This window comes from Mycena indigotica, assembly GCF_014461135.1.
Source record: "Mycena indigotica strain 171206Taipei chromosome Unknown Mind.scaff0003, whole genome shotgun sequence".
Lineage (NCBI taxonomy): Eukaryota > Fungi > Basidiomycota > Agaricomycetes > Agaricales > Mycenaceae > Mycena > Mycena indigotica.
In genome coordinates, this window is record NW_023503002.1 from 3,390,722 (window position 1) to 3,405,578 (window position 14,857).

At 50.4% G+C, this 14,857-nt stretch overlaps 5 protein-coding genes across 5 annotated transcripts; all 5 read left to right on the top strand.

Annotated features, from left to right (window-relative positions):
- Positions 1–1,152: 1,152 nt before the first annotated feature.
- MIND_00379300 (uncharacterized protein) lies at positions 1,153–1,836 on the top strand (the record flags this gene model as incomplete). Its single annotated transcript, XM_037360628.1, has 4 exons — positions 1,153–1,193; positions 1,237–1,321; positions 1,375–1,575; positions 1,624–1,836. 4 exons carry the CDS (start codon positions 1,153–1,155, stop codon positions 1,834–1,836), a joined length of 540 nt encoding a protein of 179 aa, XP_037223513.1.
- Positions 1,837–3,781: 1,945 nt separating this feature from the next.
- On the top strand, positions 3,782–5,183 carry MIND_00379400 (uncharacterized protein; the record flags this gene model as incomplete). The annotated part of the gene is made up of 5 exons (XM_037360629.1): positions 3,782–4,003; positions 4,060–4,332; positions 4,381–4,653; positions 4,706–4,972; positions 5,022–5,183. 5 exons carry the CDS (start codon positions 3,782–3,784, stop codon positions 5,181–5,183), a joined length of 1,197 nt encoding a protein of 398 aa, XP_037223514.1.
- Positions 5,184–6,156: 973 nt separating this feature from the next.
- Positions 6,157–9,450, top strand: MIND_00379500 (ENTH domain-containing protein; the record flags this gene model as incomplete). The annotated part of the gene is made up of 6 exons (XM_037360630.1): positions 6,157–6,448; positions 6,499–6,640; positions 6,691–7,096; positions 7,152–7,263; positions 7,311–7,512; positions 7,584–9,450. The coding sequence occupies 6 exons, from the start codon at positions 6,157–6,159 to the stop codon at positions 9,448–9,450; spliced, it is 3,021 nt and encodes a 1,006-aa protein (XP_037223515.1).
- Positions 9,451–9,744: 294 nt separating this feature from the next.
- Positions 9,745–11,191, top strand: MIND_00379600 (SHNi-TPR domain-containing protein; the record flags this gene model as incomplete). Its single annotated transcript, XM_037360631.1, has 6 exons — positions 9,745–9,752; positions 9,800–9,916; positions 9,968–10,113; positions 10,165–10,446; positions 10,498–10,868; positions 10,925–11,191. The coding sequence occupies 6 exons, from the start codon at positions 9,745–9,747 to the stop codon at positions 11,189–11,191; spliced, it is 1,191 nt and encodes a 396-aa protein (XP_037223516.1).
- A 649-nt stretch (positions 11,192–11,840) lies between these two features.
- Positions 11,841–13,928, top strand: MIND_00379700 (uncharacterized protein; the record flags this gene model as incomplete). Its single annotated transcript, XM_037360632.1, has 10 exons — positions 11,841–11,952; positions 12,001–12,128; positions 12,179–12,336; positions 12,391–12,529; positions 12,584–12,840; positions 12,885–12,936; positions 12,987–13,142; positions 13,192–13,348; positions 13,398–13,535; positions 13,588–13,928. The coding sequence occupies 10 exons, from the start codon at positions 11,841–11,843 to the stop codon at positions 13,926–13,928; spliced, it is 1,638 nt and encodes a 545-aa protein (XP_037223517.1).
- Positions 13,929–14,857: the final 929 nt, after the last annotated feature.

The window sequence follows — 14,857 nt, forward strand, 5'->3', positions numbered from 1 at the left end:
TCGTGAGGCCTCTCTGTTCCCCGGGGCCAACTGGAGAATATACCACATGGATATGTTTGCGTCCCTTCTGAATCTGCATGACATCTCAACATGGCAACTGAAAGATTACCAAAGTCCACAAGTACTCCAAGTCGTCATCTGTCCGCGGCTTTTCATGCTTCTGGACCAAATATGCACCGTCGATGCCACTCTTCGTATGTACACAGATAACGAAGAACTCGTTGGACTAAAGAACTGTGTGTTAGTTTACTACTGTTTAGGGGATTTTGAACCCTGATCTGACATACGCCGCTGCCAGTGCCAATATCCACGTTCATCTTAATCCGACATCGAACAAGCAACCGCGTACGCATGGCTTATGATCAGCCGCCGAAAAAGGCAACAGGATTTCCATATTCGGTTGGCAACCCCTGAAGATATACCCGGACGCCAAGAAGGCGTACCTGTTTCCTTGTGGTCTCCTCCGGTCGGAGTCGGAGTCTCGGACTCTTCCTTGGTCTTCTGTTTTCCAACCCGATCTCATCACTCTGCGCTAGCGTTCCGACACTCCTGCATCATTGCACAGGTCACAACGGGGCTTTTGTCAAAAGTTGTAATTTCCTCCAGTACGTTCGCATTCACCGTCAAGTAAGCAGTACGGACTTGTCTAGTTGCTCTACTGGTTCGCTCTGGCATGCTTTAAATCCCTTCTCTCCCGACCCCCAGTTTTGGCTGGGTCATGTACCTCGTTTGGCTTATCAAACAGAAAATTGCTCGATCCTCGATCCCCGGGCCTTTGTACTCGATTGATGGCCAGTAGCATCTGCGATGGGATCTGCCAGGTCTGCATGCGCCTCCCTGCTGCCAAAACAGTGACGCTACGGCGTCAACCAGCCGTGGCCGAATGGACTACTAGTACTTCCGATTCTCTGGTATATGCTATGTACCTTGAAGTGTTTCCGACTCTCTGTCGGCCTCTACTAGTACGACGACCAACATATTCTTGGCTCAGCGCAAAGTTTATCCATAGAGCTGACTATCAAGCACCATAACACCCGTCTGCCGCGTCCGATCATCATCGTGCCAGTGCGAGTATTAACCTACGGGCCGTATGTTTTGTTGGCCATTCATGAGATCCTGCACTGGTAGTTTGTTCAGGTTACCGCTGCCGGAATGGATACCCAAACATATGCATCCACTTTTGACCAAATCCGGTCAGCAGAACAAGTATAAATTCGAATGCCATGACTGCCTCAGAGTCGCACCGTTTCTTACTTTCATCTCGTCCGTCTTTTCCCTCTTCTCGGCATATCATTCAACCAACGCGAGCGTTGCAGCCTCAGTGAGCAGCCGCATCGTCGATATCATTCGCCTTCACTAACTACGCCCTCATAGTTCTATCTGTTCGTCATGTTCTTCTCTCAACGCTCCATCTCCCGCTTTGCCATCACACTCCTCACAATCTCGTCGTTCGTATTCGCCGCACCGCTTCCAGCCGAGCAAGCCCTCGGCACACGCACACTACCAGACCTTATCAACCCCATGGACAACATAACCCTTAAATCGCGCAAATTGACCGCCCGACGAATCGCAGCCGTAAGTCGCCCCCGTTGCGGTTCCGGACACTAATAATCATATCTACAGACGGCGACCCAGGCGCGCATCAATAAAGCGCTGACCCAGGAACAGCTCGCGGCTAAAGCAGGCGTTCCGCTTGCCAACGTCGTGTCTGTTGAAAACTTTCGCGTCACCAAAGTCAACCTACGCAAGATTGAGCGCGTACTGGGCCTCCGCTTGACCTTACCTCGCCGCGCTGTCGACGAGGACACTGCATACATGGAGGAAGAGCTCGAGTGAATACACCCGACGACAGCATCCTTTTAGGTCGTTCATGAATCATTAAGACGCACTGGAAGCGCATCCCGACCCAGAGCCCCTCGTTTGTTCATCTATCATTATTGCTTATATTCGGTTGCTACTTTCGTGTTTGTCTCGGCTTGAATACAATCCTCTCTTTGCTCATTTCTACATTGGGAGGACATCGAAACTTCGAAGAAGCAACACAAGCAACATAGATGAACTGTCTGATTGTGGTGATGACATCAGGACCCAACATTGATGGATAATCGCGGCCAGTCACTAACTCGCCGTGCGGGTTTCCCGGTCCCGCAGCGTGAGCTTGAGATCCGCTTGTGCTCGGACGCACGACGGTCGTCAAATCAGAAACTAACGAATGCAAATGGCAGTCATATCTTGTACTGAGCACCACAAATCTCGAGACTCGAAGCATTTCGATCGCCTCTGAGGTGCTTGTGCAGGACAACCGGATCCACGCTGTCCGCACGCAAGAAATACATCCGCAGCAACGATTTGTTGCCCGTGAAGGACGTCCTGACTAAGCTTCTACTTGGCGATTGTGTTGTCCAGATCGATGATCAAGGCTGTCCAAGAAGTTGACATCAGGCGGCCAGAAGTTGTATTCGGCGAGCGGGATTGACTCCGATTGAGACAGTCAAGTCCCCGATTCGGTGACCATGTTCAATGTCCCTGCCATAGTGGAGCGAGTGGAGAAGTCTCAAGACGCGACCGCACTGGCACTTCCGAGTCGAAGCCAAGTACAAACCGAATCAAGGAATTCGAACTTTCAGTGGAACGGGTTCGCTACGTATCACACTGGTAGCCGTTGCGACCTAGTAGCTGACGCAGCAAAGCGGTACCGATGCTCCATGCATAGCATCATCGCAGGCAAAAATCGTCTTTAATGATATCCGCTGTTGGTCGGTCGTTTTTTTTCAAGTCGGTCGTTTTCGATCATGGCTTCATCCTAAGTGTGTAAGGCAAAACTCGTTGGCAGAATTTCAGATCTGGTTCAAGAGGAGTTGTTGAGGAGTTGGTCTTCTGAGAATGGAATGTTGATGGAACGGGTGGCCAATAATAATCTGTTTGTTGAACTTGTTGGCATGGTAAGTATCGAGATGGACGAGATACATGAGTGGCATGGCTGGCCACATCAACGGGTCGCCATTCACTATATATTGCGAGTGTATGGCCATCGCGCGGCAAACAAACTTTTTGTTTGTGTCGAAAATGGCTGTTGATTACGCTAGACAGGAGCCCCAAATGCCTTCGAAGTTTTAGGATACTCGGCGTTAAGCATTGAAAGTCATTTAGAGGGAGTGTTGTGCATTCATACGTGTATAGTCATCGTTGCGATAGTGGTCTGCGAGAAAGAAGATGGGAGATGGAGGAACAGAAAAGTCGCGTCACGTGCAGATGACTCAGCCCCTACCCGTTAACCTTTACAATCTGTCAGTCTGACACGATTGCGCGCATTCCGCCTCAGGCTTGGCACCAAACCATGGACGACTGGGACCTTTCTTAGCGTATCCGTATTATCCAGTTTGCTGAACATCGGTCAGAGCAGGGTGACGCAAACAACTTCCCCACTAAGTATTCGATGTCTATGTTGTTATACCGTCCGTCGAATCGGTGTCGATCGCCGGAATGCCGAGAGGATCAACACCATGTTCATGTCATTGTTCATTGTTGCGACTTGCGACAGCTTCTGACGACAAATGGAAATAACAACGACCGCCGGGTATAAAGGGTCCACTCGTAGTCTGAGTTCCTCAGCTTGGTCTCATTCTCCTTCCCGCCCCCCAACTTTTTTTTTTGCTTTTTTCATACAGCGCTTGCGTCGTAGTATGTCTCGTCCTCCATGTGCAAGCTAACCACCACTGACCTTTGCACAAGTTGCTTTTACCTTTGATCTCTTCAACTTTGATTCTATCGACAACACAACATGATCTTCACTACACGCTCCCTGTCTCTTTTGACGCTCACGCTCCTCGCGATTTCCTCTTCCGTCGCCGCTGCTCCCGTGCAATGCGAGCAAGCATTGGCCGCGCGCAACCCCTCTGCCATCGCGGAATCGGTTATCGCCATCGAAGCTCGCGATTTTGAACTTGATGCTCGGGCGCAACGAAACAACCAAGCCAGCGCTCAGGCTCGTCGCATCGGCACTGTCAGTGTTCATCCTCTAAACTGTGTGCTCCAGATTGACTTAAGTATGTGCTTCAGTTGGCTTCCGCTGCTCGTTTCCAGAAGAACCTGAGCCGGCAGCAAGTCGCGACCAAGGCGGGTGTCAGCCTCTCCGCCGTTGCGGGACTCGAAGCCTTTGTTCTGCCTCCCCAAGCCACCCTCGACAAGATTGGACGCGTTTTAGGTGTTCGTCTTGCTCGCCGCGATGTTGAGGAGGAAGAGCATGACCACGAAGACGACGAAGACGATGTTCTTCATGCTCGTGGGGACCGAAACAACCGAGCCAGCCCTCGGGCTCGTCGCATCGGCACTGTGAGTACCCTTCAGTCATTCGCTCACAAAGGCTGACTTTGCCTACAGTTGGCTTCTGCTGCTCGGTTCCAAAAGAAGCTTACCCAACAACAAGTAGCTACCAAAGCCGGTGTTTCGGTCTCCGCAGTTGCGGGACTTGAGAACTTTGTTCTCCCTCCCCAAGCCACCCTTGACAAGATTGGGCGTGTTCTAGGTGTTCGTCTTGCTCGCCGCGATGTTGAGGAGGAAGAGCATGACTACGAAGACGACGAAGACGATGTTCTTGAGGCCCGTGCGCAGCGAAACAACCAAGCCAGCGCTCGGGCTCGTCGCATCGGCACCGTAAGTGTTTCTCCTCCAAACATTGTGGTCGAGATTGACTTATGTGATCCAGTTGGCTTCCGCTGCTCGTTTCCAGAAGAACCTGAGCCGGCAGCAGGTCGCGACCAAGGCGGGTGTCAGTCTTTCCGCCGTTGCAGGACTTGAAGCCTTCGTTCTCCCTCCTCAAGCCACCCTTGACAAGATTGGGCGTGTTTTAGGTGTTCGTCTTGCTCGCCGCGATGTCGAAGAGGAGGAACATGATCACGACGAAGATGACGAAGATGTTCTCGAGGCCCGTGCAGCCCGGACCGTCAGCCCTACTGCTCGTCGCATTGGCACTGTAAGCAACCCTCAATCATTCGCTGCACAAAAGCTGACTTCGCCTACAGTTAGCTTCTGCTGCTCGCTTCCAAAAGAAGCTTACCCAACAACAGGTAGCTACCAAAGCCGGTGTTTCGGTCTCCGCCGTCAAAGGCCTCGAAGCTTTCGTACTCCCCAACGCCGCTACTCTCAGCAAAATCGGGAAGGTTTTGGGTGTCAGACTGGCTTAAGTCGATAATAATGTGAATCTGTAGTTGAGTATATCTAACGATGCGTAACGCTTTTATTGTCAAAAGAACAAATAACCAGTGTGATCCTTAAGGACTTGTTTCAAGGACAAGCAGAAGTTTCTTGTCGTTTCAAGCATCATAGGATTCATAGCAAAGTCGCAGCATAGTTGGCAGACTGCACCGCTGTACAGGATTGAGTCACGCACTTATCGTGGAAAGAGGGAGAAGCAGATAGTCATACTCCTATACTATACACATCCAGCATCGTGAAATCGACAATGAACGGACGATGTGAATTGAGACTGTAAAACCATTTGTATCAGGTTCAAGTTTATGTACCCAAACAGCTTTGCTGAGGCTAGTTTGAGGCCTGGGTATCCAGTTAAAAGTCTTCGACTGGCGACTTCAGTTTTCTCAAAACGGCGGGATTTGTCAACACTTGCTAGGAGTGTTAGTAGGTAGTTACAAGCCGAGTACATTGAGCGCGCAACTACTTGGGATTGTCTGAATCTGACGAAAAGCAGCTTCACAACCAGGTCTCACCGATTAGTTTTAGCATGTTACTAGTATCCTGTTCTCGGAGCTCAGTCGTCCATTAATATTGCGGAGGGAGAATTCACCCTCAATATATCACTTCTTGATCCAATCGCAGTCATGGTTCCACAATGGTCGAAGCAGCCAAGCAGCAGCGTTGTATTGCGAGACTCTGGAAGTCGCTCCAGCGAAGTTATCGAGACAGTAGTCCTCTAATTCTCTTGTTTCTTCGCGACTACTAGAGTTCGTCCGACGTAGTTCTGCGCCAGAGGTCGACTAGAGGAAAGTAGATCAAGTTAGACCGAAAGGACATGAGCCCTATATGACCCAATTATTGTGGGTCGCTTGAGATTCAGCTCTAGGGTAAACAACGATATAGTAATTGGGAACGCACTTGGGCTCGTAATCAAGCATCACGACGTGACACACCGGCTTGATCATGAGCTCCTACGAGAAGGTGGTGAAGGGTGCCTGCAAGCCCAAAGCAGCGCCGCCCAAAGCCAAGTACCTCGACCCAATCATTGCGGCGACCTGGGATGAAGGAGGCGCCGTTCACGATGTCTGCAAGGCCCTCTCCCCACGCTTTCGTGAACCCAACGCTGTCGTCGTTCTCAAGGCGCTCATCGTTCTGCATACGATGATACGGAATGGCTCGACGGATAATGTTTTGGGATATCTCAGTGGCTCGTCGGTGTTGAGGCTACACAACGTGTCAGCCGGTAATTGGGATGGTCGGTTTCAGCCCCATAGCTTGAAGTGAGTTTTTAACCTCCTTGACCAGGCTATTCAGCACCGGAAAATCTCCAACACTATGCTTCTTACCTCGACTCGCGTATAAAGTCTTACCGCGACCTCAAACATGACGCCATCCGAGTTCAGTCAGATTCCAACCGAGATGCAAGAGTTAGTGCTGGCTTGAATGGGTTCGTGTCAATATCTCCTCAGTCAAACAGTGCAATCAATACTCAAGCAGCGGCCCAATCCCCAAAAGTACTCCTCTTCAGCGTAGCAAAACTCTTGCTGGCCGAAAGTTGAGGTCGATGACGGTGGAGAAAGGCCTTTTGCGGGAAACGCGTGTGGTCCACGGCATGATCGATACACTCGTCGCATGTAGATTCTACCTCGACGATCTTGAAGACCCGCTCACACTCACTGCACTCCGCATGCTCGTCAAGGATCTTCTCATCCTCTTCCAAGCGGGCAACGAAGGTGTCATTAATCTCCTCGAGCATTACTTCGAGATGTCACATATCGATGCCAAAGAAGCGTTAGGCATATATCGCCACTTCTGTACCCAAACGGAGCAGGTGGTCGAGTATCTTGGTGTCGCCAGGAAGCTGCAAAATCTGCTCAATGTCCCCATCCCAAATTTGAAGCACGTATGTGGCATCCTCAATTTGTCTGCTTTATTCGCTTGCTCAGCAACATCGACAGGCACCAGTCTCTCTTGCCGGCGCGCTTCAAGAATATCTGGACGATCCTGCCTTCGAGCAGAACCGAATCGAATACAAGACGAACAAGGAAGCTGTCAAACGTGGACGAAACGGTACAGTTTACTTTTACATGTGCTCGATCCATATAACAGTTGTCCAGCTGCCAAGTCCGATACTCCGCCAGTGCCCACTCTACCGTCCCCCGCTTCATCGTCAACAACCAAAGTCACCAATGGTACCGCATCTACAAGCTCTAACGGTGCAACTGCGAGCGGCTCCAAAACATCGCCCGATGAGCTGGTCGACTTTTTCGCTGAAATTGAGCAAACCCAACCCACTATGTTCAATCCCGCAACCAATAGGTATGTATAATCTATCCGCACTCATTTAACGTTCCATTTATTAATTTTCTTTTTTCTTTTCCTCTGCACAGCCCAAATACAGCATACTTTCAACAGATGGCCTCCAGTCCAAACCCGTTTCAACGGATGCAGCCAACAGGGGCGTTCGGTCCACAACCAACTGGAGCATTTGGTCCGCAGCCAACCGGAGCATTTGGACTTCAACCTACTGGCGCGTTTTCTCAACCGCAGCTCCAAGTCCCAGGAATGCCGATGGGAGGACTTACAGGAGGCTTGCAACCACAGGCGACAGGATTCAATCCCTTCAGCGGAGCTCGACCCATATCGACTTTCGGTCCATTGACAGCTCAAGCAACTGGAATGGGTGCTGGAGCATTCGGAGGACCACCAGCCGGATCAGGAGCATTCGGATTAGCAGCACAACCAACTGGGGCATTTGGTTCACCTCTTCAGCAACAACCAACCCAGACTCCACCATTTTTACGACCGCAAATAACAGGCGGGGCCGCAAATCCGTTCCGAGCCAGTCAATTTGTTCCTACCCCAATGCCTTTGTCCGCTGGTTCTCCTCCACAACTGCGACCACAAATGACGGGCGGAGCCGGAGCAGCAAACCCATTCCGGGCGAGCATGATGTTCTCGCAGGGAACAGGGCCAGCAGCGTTCAATTCAACTTTAACTTCGAGTGTGCCCTCCGTCCCCGCTGTTCCCCCCTTTCTGATAAACAACACAAATTCAACGTCTCCTGGCGCTGGTATCCCTCGACCCGCTTCTGCTCCTCTCACTGCTTTATCACCGGTTGCGCCATCGCTCTCAGCTTTAACTCCAACCACTACGTCGAGTCCTGGACTACAACCCGTTAAGTCTCATCAAACAGGAACGAAAAATCCATTTGGCGCGCCAGCTCCTAAACCAGAGGACATTCCTGCCATTCCTCGACAACCTACATTGATGGAGCTTGCGATGGGAGGTGGACCACAACCGTTGTTCCAGTCACAACCGACAGGCCTTACCCCGACTCCATCGGTTCAAATTCAACCCACCGGATTGGCTGGGAGTGCGGCAAAAGCCTTCGATTACAGCAAGAGTGCCCTTGGACCTGGTGCAACAGACATGGGCTCCATAGCCAGCGAATTTGCTTTCAGCAAGCCCACAAGTGCAACAACTGCACCGTCATCAACTGCTTCTGACACTGGTGGATCGTCCTTGTTCTCCTCGTTCACAGGCACTACTACAGCAACAAGTATCGGTTCGCCATCAATCGCCTTTTCCACGTCCTCCGGCTCATTGTCCAGCCCAACCTCATCGTTTGGAGGTGGATTTGATATGTCCAAATCAGCTCTAAATAACCCATCTTCGCCGTTATCCGCTTCCACCATTCCTAACTCTTTATCCTCAATATCCTCATCAAGCACACTTTCGGCTCAAACAACTGGTCTTCAGGGTTTTAAACCCTCGTCCTCGTTTGGCGCGAGTTTGTTAAGCTCTTTACCGACAATACCGGGAAGTCCAGCCAGTCCGTCTGTATCAACGACCGGTGTGACTGCTCAGCCAACGGGTTTCTTTTCGTCAGGGGCCGGAACCACTCCAACAACGAGTTCTGCATTTGGCGCATTCGGGACGAATCCGACTGGGATTCCTCAAGTCAACCCCACCACCTTTAGTCCTGCCGCTGGTAACTTTGGCCAGGCCTCGACAGGACCTGGTGGTTCTACGCTCGGCGTCGGGTTACGGCCGCAAATGACTGGTGGCGCAGCCAATCCGTTCCGGGCTTCAATGGCTATGGGTGGCCCAATGCCGCCAATGCCAACTGGTGCTGGCGCATTCGGACCGGGCCAGCCCTCATTTACCGGGGGGGCTTTTGGAGGAGGTGCCTTCGGTGGCGCTTTTGGCAACCAGCAACAACCAACACAACAGCAAAATGGTTCACTCATTTGATGACTCACACTCTTTTCTGATTTTCTTTCGCATTTCAACTGGATCATCGCCCATCGTCGAACGTTGTAGACTTACTATGTGCAGTACCAAGTTATATTTATGTCGTACTTTGCTTGCTCCTAATACACTTGCGTCCTTGATTCGCTTCCAGTTCCAGTCAAAGTACTGTAACATACCGAAAACTCTCGTAGACTCTCGCCAAAACTTGAATTAAAACTTGCACAAATTGTCACACCTCGCGTGCCGTCACATCCACACTTTTTTGTCTTTGACCACCACTCATCGTAACGCGACATGTCGTCGTAGGCGTCACAGAACGCATTCCTTCCGAAACTAAAGCATATCTTAGTGACGCTACCGGACCGGAAATGGACCTCCCAACAACCATCGAGCACGCCAAACGCGCTTTTGCGTTACAGAAATATGAACAAGCAGTTGAGCACTATGCCACTGCCCTCGAGAAGATGTCCCTCTAGCTCCTTCAATATCTCTACAGACGCGTCTGACGCCTTCGTAGGACTCAAGAACAAGGAGACGACGCGCCAGAAACGGCAGATCTTTATTTTGCTTATGGACGGGCGTTGCTCGAGAACGCCATTTCACAGAGCTCGGTGCTTGGTAAAGACCAGCCCGAGCAGGAAGACGAAGATGACGAGCCAATTGGTGCGTGTGGGCTCTCCGTTGATGATAGCGTCGCTGAGCCACTCAACGCAGGATCGGGGACCAAGCCCATTTTGTCCTTTACAGGGGATGCTGAAGACGACTCTGTGGACCTTTTCAAGGCCGCGGAAGAGGCCGTTGCCACTGAAGAAACGGAACAGGATGCCGAAGGGGACAATGACGAGCCAGAGGACGACTTCAATGCGGCCTGGGAGGTCTTTGAGCTCGCCAGAGGCATTTATCACAAGCAAAATGAAGGACAGAAAGATGATGCGGAAATACAAATGAAGCTTGCGGAGACATATCTCGCGTTAGGCGATGTCTCCCTCGAAACTGGTGTGTAGGCTACCATTATCTCATGCTAGTGTTACTGAACGTCTTTCATAGAGAAATTCGAGCAAGCCATAACTGACTATGAAGCGGGATTGGCCTTAAAGAGTGCATTACTACCACAAAGCTCGCGTCAACTCGCAGAAGCTCACTACAAATTGTCTATCGTGCTTGACCTTACTTCCGGACGTCTCGCAGACGCCATCACGCAGGCTGAGCGCGCGCTGGAGAGCATTGAATGTCGGCTGGCGTTATTACGAAATCCGCAAAGTGGCGAGGTCAGCTCGAGCACGGGTGACTCCAAGGGTAAGGGTAAGGGCAAAGCGAAGGAGTCCATGGAAGATGCATCGCTCGTGGGCTTGACTCCCGCGCAAGTCGAGACCGAGATGAAAGAGCTCGAAGGGCTCAAGGAGGATTTAGCGGTCAAGGTCATTGCTTTGGCGCTTTCATTCACATTTTCAGGTCCGCTGATGCCTTTTCTCAGATCGACGAGCTCAAAACACGACCTGCTGAGCCGATCGGTAATGCGTCAGCTCTGGCTGCCCAAGCTCTTGATAAGGAGCTGAATGCTGGTGGTTCCAAGGGTGCTGCTGGTACATCAACGGTTAACGACCTCACGATGGCAGTCAAAAAGAAAAAGAAGCCTGTTGTGGATGAGAGCGGGAGTGGGTCGCCTCCGGGAAAGAGGAAAGCTGATGAGCAGGTTGAGGGAGATGCGAGCAAGAAGGCGCGAGTGGATGATTCGAAATAACTGTGTTGTTTTGGTCTATGTACTAAGAACATTGATCAATTGACATCACATCAAATTTGCCGTTCTTATGAGAACTTAGTTTTACTCCACCACGACGAGGTCATGCTCAGAGGTCTATCCGACAAACGCTGTAACGATTTTATGTGGCATTATTTCAACTTATTTGAAAAGATCGACATCCAGCGGGTGTATTTGGGCAAGATATAAACTCAGTGAGTCTATGGGGTTATTTTCAGACTTCAACTGCTGACCTCGACCAGACCCTTAGGGTCTTTTACACGCATCACGGGCACACGCGCAACTCTGGGAAATCATCATCGACGACAGAAGACTTGAATTGGCTCTGCATGACGCGTGGAGAAAACACAGTCCTCAAAGGGCAAGACGGTCGGACCCGATGAACATTACGAGAAATAGAGCGTGTGCAGTCTTGATTCATTTCCTATGCCTCCCCAATCGGCGTCCACAGCGGTGAGTGTATTCTAACCATAGCTCGTACCCGTATTCAGTGTCCTGATTCATTGCTTGCAGCCGTCGGCTTGAAATAGAGCGAACGAGTTTTTACAGGTCTAGCTCCGTTGCCAGTTAGTTGCCCAACAATGGTGCTTTTAAAAGGCGGAGGCCAACGAGTCGCAATGGATTCCTAGAGATGCATTCCCTGCCATTTCTCCTCGGATTGTTTGCGGCTTCCCTTCAACAAGTCTCCGCCCTAGGGAGCTCCTGCTCTGGCCCATTGGGCAGCGGGAGTGCTGCTACTTCAGGTCGGTTTCTCACAATGAAATGGGACTTGTGTTAACAATGCTGCTCAGATGCATATTGGATGAAAACGATTCAGAGGCAAGGGACATCACCATTCAATCCTGGAGGCTCCTCGTACAAGGTCTTCCGAGACGTAACCCAAGCGCCATATAACGCAGTCGGAGACGGAGTTACTGATGTAAGGGTCTTCATTTCCTGCCCCAACTATATTGTGCTAACTGTCGAAAGGATACGGATGCCATTAATCGTGCGATCTCGGACGGTGGACGCTGTGGAAACCTCACATGCCAGAGCAGCTCAGTGGAACCCGCTTTAATCTATTTTCCGGGCCAGGGCCGCAAATACTTGATCACCAAACCTATCATTCCCTACTATTACACCTCATTGTGCGTTCCTATTTTGTCGAGCTGGCGACCAACTCAGGTTAATTCTTCGAGCAGAGTTGGAGACGCGAAAAACAAGCCACATATTGTTGCTCGAGGCGATTTCGCCGGTATTGGTCTTATTGACGCAGACGTTTACTCCGGTGGTCAAGTCCCTGCAGGTGGATGGAACTGCCCAAGCTCGGATACTGAATGGGTCTGTACTTTTCTCGTAAATATTTGCTCACTGGAAACTCAATTTCTTCCCTAGTATTGCCCTGTCAACAACTTCTTTCGCTCTATACGCAACTTTGTGATCGACACACGAAACATTCCCGCCTCGCAATTCGGCACAGGCATCCATTGGCAGGTCGGCCAAGCGACTTCCCTCATCGGAATTGATTTTCTGCTATCGACTGCATCGGGCAACCAACACCAAGCAGTCTTTATGGAAAACGGCTCTGGGGGCTTTATGGCAGATCTCACCATTAGTGGCGGGGCATTTGGACTATGGATATCCAATCAACAGTATGTGACCTATATTAGTCAAGTTAACGCTGATAACTGCATAGATTTACTATTCACAATGTAAAGATAGATAGTGCGGACACCGCAATCTACCAGGTATGGGACTTCGTTACACTGATGCGTGCCTTCATCTCACTCTCTGACAGCAATGGAACTGGCAATTCACGTACAAGAACATCGTCATCACGAACTGCCGCATTGGTTTCGGTCTCAACACCAATGGTCAAACAGAGGCCACTCAGTCCGCAGGATCAGTCACCATTCTGGACAGTTCAATCAGTGCAAAAACTGCTGCTGTTCAGGTTTGTGTTGCTATATCAATATCATCAGACGGCACTGACAAAACCTTAGACCAATACCGACCAATCGACGAAACTCGGAGGAGCCGTTTTCTTGCAGAATGTCAATCTGGCCGGTTCAGGTGCTGGTGTCATTGATGGAGCGGGCCATACCTTCCTAGCCGGAGGTGGGACAGTGAATCAATTCGTTCTCGGAAACGAGTATACTGGTCAGCATTATTCCGAACTGTCATACATGTTCCGTAAAATCTTGCATAGGAAACTCGACCAAGCATGCCTATAACACGAAAGCAACACCTGGTCCCGATTTACCCTCACAATTACTCGATTCGACCAGCAATAACAATGGAGTCTTTTTTCGAACACGACCTCAATACAACAACTACGCCACCAGCCGTCCGTAACTTAACCTTGGGCTACGTGCAAAAAATCTCAATTATATCTGTAGAATTTGCATCGGCAAAATCCAATGGCGTCAAATGCGATGGCACGACCGATGATACCAGCAATCTTCAAGCGTTCATTAACAAGTTCTGGGGGTGCAAAATTTTGTACCTGGACGCCGGGGTGTGCAAAGTATCAAATACGATCACCATTCCAACCGGCTCTGTGGTCGTGGGGGAGTTTTGGACGACAATCCTTGCTTCTGGTACCGCCTTCAATGACCCAAGCAATCCTAAACCCGTCTTGCAAGTCGGAAATCCGGGAGACAAGGGCACAATGGAAATATCCGATATCGTTGTGTCAACCGTTGGAGGGTCTGCGGGGGCTATTGCGATTGAATGGTGATGCTGGCGCAGTTGGGGCCTGGGTAGGGTGTCCCACTATTTTTTGGTTTGGAATTTGACAGTAAATTAGGATGTTCATGTTCGAGTTGGTGGCGCTATGGGGACGAAGTTGCAGGCTAGTCAATGCCCCACAACATCAACAGCGACTTCTTGTATGGGCGCGTTCCTTGGTTTGCATATCTTGGGCGGAGGATATTTTGAGGTCTTGGGTTCCGCTTTCTCTAGAACTTGCACACTAAAATATTTTCCCTATAGAACGTTTGGGTGTGGACTGCCGACCATGACCTCGACGATCCCGGCCAAGGACGAATCAATGTTTTCACCGCTCGCGGAGTTTTTGTCGATCATGCACCAGGTCCTGTTTGGCTAGTTGGCACCGCTTCGGAACATGCTGTGAGTTGCGTTCTGCACAGTCCGCTCCAGAGCATAATGCCCTGTTCAGGTTTTCTATCAATACAGCATCGTCGCGTCCCGATATGTGTACATGGGAATGATTCAGACAGAGACTCCCTACTATCAGCCTACTCCCGCACCACCTGCCCCATTTTCGGCCAAAAGTGACTGGGACGACCCATCGTGGTCCAGTAGTGGCTCAGCTTGGGCCCTCAATATTGCCTCGTCCTCCGATATCTTCGTTTATGGCGCCGGATTATATAGCTTTTTCATCGTATGTCAAATTCTGAACTGGGGAAACAAAAAATGCTAACAACGATAGAGTTACTCACAAGATTGCAAAACATCTGTAAACTGCCAAAAGTCACTCGTTCACATTGATGACGACAGTGCGGCAACTTACATTTATGGCTTGAGCACCATTGGAGCAACGACTATGCTGACTGTCGGCTCGACGAATGTGGCAAGTCATTCTGACAATGTTGATGGTCTTCAGAGCACGCTCAGTCGATGGGCTGCCACCAAAACGACGCCGAA